General features: G+C 44.6%; 1 protein-coding gene across 1 annotated transcript in view; it reads right to left on the bottom strand.

Moving 5' to 3' along the window:
• The window catches only part of BLVRA (biliverdin reductase A), a 48,370-nt gene that overhangs the window by 12,139 nt on the left and 27,381 nt on the right, over positions 1 to 8,850 (bottom strand). The window contains exons 3-7 of the mRNA XM_019509103.1: positions 8,322 to 8,449; positions 5,215 to 5,334; positions 3,571 to 3,668; positions 1,754 to 1,861; positions 664 to 835 (exon numbers count right to left, since the gene is read on the bottom strand). Of these exons, the coding sequence (XP_019364648.1) occupies positions 664 to 835; positions 1,754 to 1,861; positions 3,571 to 3,668; positions 5,215 to 5,334; positions 8,322 to 8,440 (617 nt within the window). The 5' untranslated portion in view covers positions 8,441 to 8,449. The remainder of the gene's footprint in view (positions 1 to 663; positions 836 to 1,753; positions 1,862 to 3,570; positions 3,669 to 5,214; positions 5,335 to 8,321; positions 8,450 to 8,850) is intronic.

Raw genomic sequence — 8,850 nt, 5'->3', positions numbered from 1 at the left:
CCAGTTAGCAGCCCATGACCTCTCAAAAATTGGGAGCCACTTTCTAAGTATCTACCCTGCTGTGCTCAGTGCAAGATTTTCTGGTGCTCCATTCTGGATCTCAAAACTTTTTCTGAATATGAAAGTAAAGTCTTAGGTTCTCAAATGCTAACATACATCATGGGTCCAGTCCTTTACTTCTGACAACAGAGCCTCTCTCAGGACCTCTTTTTCTTAGATGGATACTGTCTGACAGCAGCGCTTGTTAGCACAAACCCTACAGACTGCACTTCTTAAGCTTGTGTCCCTTGCAGAGAGTTCTTTTTCATTGTGTTTTTATCCATTTCATTCTTCCTTTCCTTATTTTAATAGAGTGTTACAAAACAATTTAAGAGAGGAAAAGGTACAGAAGAGTTCCTGCTGAAGATAGCTGTACATCATAGGTAGGAAGGTAGTTAGCCATGTTAGTCAGAAGTCAAGCAGAAGGCAGGACAGGATAGCACCTCAGAGACTAACAGATTCAGAGAGACATGAGCTTTCATAGGTGACAGCTACAACTTCATCTAATGCTAGCTTACAGAAGCCCATGCCTCTCTGAACAAGTTAGTCTCTGAGGTGCCACCCTGCCTTGCCTTCTGCCTATACAACCTGGCTAATCCACTCCCATGTCAATATGTTACTCACTTCTTGTTTGCAGTCTCAAAATGGGCTATCATTTTGGAATAGTCCTTTTCTTTCTGTTCCTCTCTGGTGGCTGAGGTGACAGTAAGGTCCCCGAAGAGATCAATTAGCCAAGTAAGGCGGGCAATTCCATTAAAAGAGGGGAAGCCTGATCGCTTTTCATCCAGGGGACCACCTATAGAAATAAAAACGGAGCATCTTGAGAAAGGTGCCTTAAATCAGCAGCACAGATTGTAATAGCAAGGGCAGAAGATGTGTATGGGCCAGACAGCGAGACATCAGACAGAGTCCAGTCTGTAGTAGGAACCTCATCACTCAGGATTCCACTTAAATCGGTCCCATGAAGGTCAGCTGCTGTCTTTCTATTGTTAAAGGTTAGATCCTATCAAACAGAATCTTTTAAACCTCTCTGTGATCTCTCAAATGCATCAACTCTTTTGTTCTAATGCAGGCATGGTCTATAACTCTATCCCATTTTGAGTAGCACTGTGGGTAAAAAAAGGAAGAGAACAGAACAAAAGAACTCTATTTCCATGCCAAGCCCCCATCAGAAGGTAGACAGAAAGATGGAAAAAAGATGCAATTAATGTAGAATAGAACTCCAGGGATACGTTGGTTCCTTGGGTGGGGGTTCACAGAGCTGGGAAAAATGAAACTTCAAATCTGTCTTACAAGGAGAAGAGCCTGAGGGTTCCTCACTAAAGAGTGGGGCAATTCCTTAGAGCTCTCTATGCTCTGTGGAGCTCAAGTGAAGATGAGGGGGCTCTAGGGGAGTAATTTCCCTTATACCAACATACAAATATTGTCCCATCTCTTTGCGAACTCATAACCCAATATAGAAAAAGTGGAGGAGATGCCTCCAAACATATTTGGGAGAGATTAATGGAACATAGAGCCTCTCCTCCATATAGGCAACTGTTAAGGGAGAGGGTTTTGAAGGCCTCTATAATTTCAGGCGAGCATCCAGAGCTAGAATGTAATATATGGGTCCTGGTTGCATGGCTTCAACCTCCACAGAAGTGAATGAATAATGACTAAAGTGGCTGGCCTTGGACTGCCACTTTCTCAGGAAATGCAGTCTTTAATAACTGACCTGTGAAATGTAGGACTCCCTTGACAAGTTCCTTCCCAGCTACCTCCTTTTTCAGCTGCTTGTACTCTTCTGTCATAAGTTCAATGTGCTCCACATGGAGGACTTTACCTGTTGTTGAGGAAATGAGGATCAAATAGGATTACTAAAAGCTTTCAGCTTGAATCCAAATCCATAAGTAGGCAGTAAAACCTTTAGCACTCAACAGTGTGAGAAAATTTTGCACAAATAGCCTAAGCACAGTTGACAGAATGGTGCCAAGAAAGACTGTCAGCCATTATACCAGGAATTCAGTTTGAATTCACTGTTCTCAGGAGCAACATATGAGTTATCCACATAAACAGCAACCTTTTAGACATGGATTTTAATGTGGATCATGTGAATTAAACCAATGTGCAGTGGAGACACTCATGTTCAAAGAAAAGTTTGTGTAAAGTCTTGACCCTCTCTCTTGCCACCCTCCCATATAAATGATACATTTAATAAAGGTATAAATATATTATTTACAACCAGATTGTAATAGCACATCAGGGAGTTCCTTGCTACACTGCTAGCAGTGAGACTACTTCTGGAGTAACTTGCTACCCACCATGCCTCAAAATTTGGCCCTTATTCAAGACACATTCATTGGGATGCCTTCAAGAGAATCAATTTAGTGTAACAATAGGAACTGCTGTTATGACTGAACAGGTATTAAGTTCTGCTTAACTGGAACTAATGCAGTTATTAGCACAACAGTAAGGGTATATCTATAAGGCTCAAGGCAGCACCTTGCAGAGATACCCCAACTCTGCATGAACTAGCTCCAGAATGAGACAGAGTATGGCTACATTTGTACAACACGAGACACTGGTAGAATGGATTATCCCAGGCAAAGAACTGAACAAATCCATCTTTATCATTTCTGGTTCTAGAACAAGCATATTCAGAGCTAGCTTAGGTATCTCTGCATGGCATTGCATTGGGCCACTTCCTTGTGAGTACTCAGGAGGTAGAGGTATGTGAAATGCTAAGCTCCAGACTTTTAGCACATAAATACCTGAAGAAGGATTACAAAGGAGTGAGTCTGCAGGGGTACACTGCACCCTGTCCAAGGGTTTGAGCTCTGCTCCTGACTAGCATTGCACCCCTTCTTGCAGTGCAAATGGGGCCACCTCCACAATACCTTTAATCTAATCTCAGCTGGGCTGCCAACAACCACCCCTCAGCCGTGCTGTCAGCATTTATGACTAAGGCTGTATACGTAACAGAAAGAAGAAGGTGTTGCTTAGAAATGGATTCTTTTCTCAAACACAGATACTATGATAACTCATAAAGGAATAAATGTATGATGCATACATAGGCAGAGAGGCTTGTGTAATATCAACCACAGCCAAGAGAGGTATTGTTTATGGTTCTATTTCCAGGGGAAGGAAAGTCTTGGGGGAAGGGGAGGACACAAATCCCAGAGTTACTGATAGGGCTTATGTTTTGGTTCATAACTGTTTTTAATTACTATGGATGGATACAGTTGTCCAGTTACATTCTTTGTGTTCGTGTCAGCCAGTAGTGAATCTGCTATGAATGTTAATGCACCCATCTTGGTCAGCATCTTGCTCTCTCTAGTTCTCTGTTTATTCACCTGTTGCATATTCTCCAAATCCTGCACTGGAAGTTCTCCAGAGCAGGCTCTGTCCTTTGCTTTTTGGTTTCTACGATGACTGATACAAGGGGGCCCTGCTCCCTATTTGCAAGTTTGAGGAGCTACCATGATACAGATAATTGTCATTTTAAAAAATCTAGTTTCACCTTTAACACCTTGAATATTAAAGTGTCATTACCTTTCTGCTCAGCCAACTCCCAGAGGTCATGGGCTGCCTTAGCAGACAGTGCCATGGGATACTCAACCAGGACGTGCATCCCAGCCTCCAGAAACATTCTGAAACAAGATAGATAAAAAGAGTAGAAAGTCTTCAAATCAGACCAAAAAATTGCTCTCTCCCCCATAAATCTTCTGATGCTAGTGGCCATCAGACCCCTTGAGGACAGGATAAGAAACATACTAGGACTGGAGACAAAGAACCCTAACATAGAGTTCTGGATTATTTTCTGTGTGCAACTCTCTCATGCACTGTGTAGCTTAGACATCTTAAAATGGGGTCCTAAATCACCATCAAGTGGAAAAAGTAAGAGCCAAGAGCAAAGATTCTCAGCCTTAGCACTGTGGCACCCTTGGGTACCTTGAGATCTTTTCAAGGGTCCCATTAGACTCCACAAAATGTTAGTACGGTTAGGTGTGCAAAAAATTGCTCTATTATTTTTCTGCAGTCAAAAAATGAGTGAAAACCAAAAGCTGGCATTTTCCAAAGGGTGCCATGAATCTAAAAAGGTTGAGAACCACTGGCCTAAAGTTAAGCAATAAAAAAATGCTGAAGATGCAGCTGTGTCTTAAACCTCATCCATCTCCCACGATGGGACACCTGACTCAGTGCTATATGCAAGCTCTTCCATCCACTTGGGATTCACAGCCTGGAAATTTCTACTACAGTTAGATGCCTTCAGCTGCTCTTTCAAACACTGAGCAGGGGCTGGTCTTCTTTCCAGGCATGGGAACAGGGTAGTGGGAGGGGCACTGCCTCTTTCTTTCATACAATAATCAGTCAGCACCCAGACATGACATGGGAGATCTGAGCTCATTTTCCTTCTCTGCTGGAGGGAATTCAAACCTACCTCCCTATCAAGTGCCTTAACCACTAGGCCAGAGCCTATTCTGGAGTAAAGGGATTTCTCCACCGCATTTGTTAAAGTTATTCCGCTCTGCGGAAAAGAGCTCAAAATACATTAAGTAAAAAAACAGACAGCAAGACACTTTAGGTGATTGATAAGGGCACTTGCTTGGGAGCAGGGAGACCTGGGTTATGGTTTCTGCTGTTTATTTATTTTTTCCAATATCCAGGATTGCAGTTTTGAAATTAGATGTCTAAGTTTAGCTTGGTACCCAAGTGCTTTTCTGGATCAGACCATGAGTGTCTCCATGTCTTCCTCTACCCATCTGTATAATGAAAATGTTACCTCCCTACCTCACAAGGACATTTGGGGGCTCAAGTTGCTAGAGACCATTGCAACAGAAATACAAAATACTAGGAACAAAATGGACTGGATGAGAACAGAAGGAATGAACAGGGTTTGGGAATTACAGGAACTCAAGAACACAAATCCACTTCTTTTATTTCAACTAGACATATGCAAATCCAACAAGACTAGCACCTGTGCATAGACACAACAGGAGGTGCCTTTGTCCTCTTACCTTGGAAGGTTTAAACCTCATAGTCACATTTATTTGGAGAGGGTGGGAGTTTTTGTTACAGTGCTAACAAAAGGATTATGTTTAGATGTTGCTTCATCCTTTGACAATGCATATTTTATCGCCCCTACATATAACTCTATTACTAAAGAAGCAATAAGCAAAGGAGAGAAGTATGTACCTGACGCTCTCTTCATGGTTTTTGTTGTCTGTGCTGATGATGGCTGCTTGGATCTCTTTGTTTCTCAGAGCATCTTCCAGGTTAATCTGCTTGACCTCTTTAAAATTTCCCACATCTCTCCTAATTATCCAAATTAAATAAAAATCAGAATATGAAAGGTAACATCACAGCCCGCTCCCTCTCATTAGTATGATTTGTATTGCAATAACATCTTAGATGTCCCACTCTTGGTGCAATACTCCACTTGTGTAGGTCCTGTAAATAAATAAATAACATTAAAAACACAGAACCAAAAGATAGCCTCTGGCACAAACAGCTTACAATCCAGGACTGGAGACTAAATGATGCAGGGCAGACAGAAGGGGAGCACATGAAAAAAAGAATGAGGCAAATACAGGTTAGCATGATCAGTACTGATCTCCAGACACCAGGTGCCTTGCCACTGTCAATCATTTTGTTGGCACTGTGAGAGAGTGAAGGAGCACAGCAAGGATGTTTATAAAAGGAATTCCTCTTCCATGCAGCAGCACAGAGGCACTTGTCTGAAAATGTAACAGGTAGGAAGTGATGGCTGGTCCAAGTGTCGGAGCAGAAGCTAGAAACAACATATTGATAAGACAGATGTGTAGGAGGACATACAGGGCATGAAGATAATTTGAAAATGAAGACAGGTTGCTTATATTTGATAGTGTAGAGGGATACAAAGAGCAGGAAAATGTGGTCAAAGCAGTAACTGTCCTGGGAAGACTACCTTTGAATTGTATGTTAGGCTGATGGAGTTCCTTCAAAGGAAGAAGCCCTACCACTTCGGTCATTCAGTACTACCATATTTACTTGAACCCAAGACAAGAGTCCCCCCATTCACAAGGAGTGAAAAGCCTCTTATCTTAAATTTGAGTACAAGGTAGGGGTCAGACAGCGGGGTCATGCAGCTGCAGCGGCTCGGGCTCCAACTCTGGCCCCAAATCAGGTTCAGGGTCAGAGTCAGAGCCACTGCCCCCACGTCTCCTTCTGCCTCTTCTGTACCCACCCGCTGCCTGCCCCACCACTGCTGCCTCTTACCCTCAGGCTCTGGCTCCACCTCCAGTTCCAGCACAGAGCATGGAGCACATGGTGGCTCCAGCCCCTGCCCAGCCAGGCAGCAGTGGCAACAGCTCTGGCCCCAGTCTTAGCTGAAGCTCCAGCCCAGTCCCAGAGTGGCTGCTGCCACAGCCACTGCTGCCTGGCCAGCTGGGGACCAGAGCCACCATGTACTCCATGCTCCAGGATGGACTAACCCTCAGTTGCAGCTCCAACTCTGGGCCAAGCAGCAGCAGCCAAGGAGGGGTAGGAGGGGAGTAATTGCCAGAAGGTGCAGGCAGTGCGGGGGGCACAGGTGGCAGGGCGCAAGGGTCAGGGGTCAGGCTGCTCGACTCCCCAACTCCCCATCCCCCTGCCATTGCTTTCCCCACAGCAGCAGTGGTGGGGATAAATTTAAGATAACCCTCCAATAATTAAATTCTATACATGGAAAATTATAACAAATGTATTAATTTTCCATTTATAGAATCTAATTATTTGGGGGTCATCTTAAATTCAAAGTTTTCTTGGATTCGGGTAAATTCAGTAGCTGTGGCACCCTAGGGAATCAAACTGCACGGGCAGGGAGTGTAATGAGTGACCTAACAGGTCCTTCCTATGTCCAACAGGCATGACTCATTGATTATATATACCTGGAAAACACATCCATGCTGAGAGCCATACATGCCTCATTAACATATTTTAAAGCTATTATGCCTCACTGCTATGGTACCCAGAGGCTGAAAGCTACTGAGAACCAATGCTGCTGCTGTCCAAACATGAACCTTATTGGATTTGTTCTCCACCATGTACAGCTGGCTTCAAAAATACAGATTTTCATACTAGACTTGCAACATCAGAATTCCTCATCTGAATTACCTATAGACATGAGCTCATCAATGTGATTTGTTTCACATTTGTGGGAATCTGGACACACAATAGACTTTGGTTATATGGTTTCTATGTCTCTTTTATAGACCTGATCCTGCAGCATGCTGAGATCCCTCAGATTTCACAAACTTAAATGGAAATTAGGGCACAAAAGTACCTGAACTAAAGTGATCAGACCCATTCACTTCACAAAGCTTCATACGCTAATTTTCTAATTTAACCTCCAGATCAGGGGCGGACAAAATAAGACCCACCGATCTAGCCCACCAACTGATTGTATCAGGTCCACGGGCAGGTGGCCACAAACTCATGGGGTCCAACCCGTGGGAAGCCAGCAGCTCCAGCTGCTGCATAGTGCCAGAAGGGTAGGCAGAGCTGTTTCTGCTGTGCCAGGCAGGCAGCCGGGACTGCTTCCACCCAGCACTGACGTGGCAGTGTGAGTTGTGGACCCAGGCAGACACCCTGACCCCCACCTGGAACCTGCCCAGCATGTCCACAGCTGATGCCAGTGTCCTCCCAGGGCTGCTTCTGCTGTGCCAGGTGGGTGGTGGTGTAAGCTGCAGACCATAGGTGATGCATGGGAGTGGGGGGCACTGGCACATGTTCCCCCCAGATTTGTGCCAATGGTGGGGTGGAAGTCTGCAGCCAGGCCGCACCCATTACCCAGCAGCAGCCAGGGCAGCAGCTGTGGTGCAATTTCTGTGCTGACAGCAGGGCGCAGGGCACAGGGCTGCATCCCAGTCAGACCCAGTGCCCAACAGCAGCAGGGACAGCAGCGGTGGCACAGCATTGTGCTCCCCCAACAGTCAGCACTTATGCATCATCTATGCTGCAGACAGGGCTGGCACAGTTCTGCGTCAGAGATGCAGGATCTGGGTGTCCTACAGCTCCAGGCAGAGTGCATGAAAAGTGTGGCGGTCAAGAGGACACAAAAACTCAGTAAGTGGCCCTTCAGCCAAAATAATTTTCCATCCCTGCTCCAGGTGCTAAATGTGGTCACGTAAAATGCATTTTCCATGGTCTCATTCATTATACCAGAGAAATATAACATCTAAGGTATTTGTGAACCTAAAAAACAATATGCTCAGAAGGGAAAGAGAGGGAGGTCTGCACAAGGGAAAACAATGTGCTCCACACTCACAACTGAAATATCTAACCTGGATACAAAGCCAAGCAGCTTCAGATGCTCAGATGGGCTGGAAGGGAATGGATTCAGCAAGTCCCTGATCCGCACTGATCCAGCAATTCCAATTCCAACCACCACAGTCCCAATCATTCTGTTAGTCTAAATTAGAGAGAGAGAAAAAAAAGATCAGAAACAAATTGATTTGCCCCTTTTTGGACACCAGGAACCCGTACACAGTCCATTATACACCCATTGTGATGGTGAGTCAAAAGATACCCTGATGCTGTGTGCAATTACATCTTCCAGGATTTAACAATGATCAGTACCTCACAGAATTGGACCTAAAGGTTCTCATCATTCACAGTTCCTGCACCAGATCCAAAGCACAAGGTTCCTTCCTCTCTCCCAAATGGAGGCAAAACTTCAGTAATGAGAAGGTCTTCCATTTAGATAGTACCTAATACCCTGATGGAGCTCCAAATGCTTTGCAAAACTAGTAAGATTTTACATAAACTGAATATTAAGATCACGTCCCAAGCTTCTGCAACGCAGCCACCTCC

This window comes from Gavialis gangeticus, unplaced genomic scaffold, assembly GCF_001723915.1.
Source record: "Gavialis gangeticus isolate Ggan-Ray unplaced genomic scaffold, GavGan_comp1, whole genome shotgun sequence".
NCBI lineage: Eukaryota > Metazoa > Chordata > Crocodylia > Gavialidae > Gavialis > Gavialis gangeticus.
This window is presented reverse-complemented; position numbering and strand designations above follow the sequence as displayed.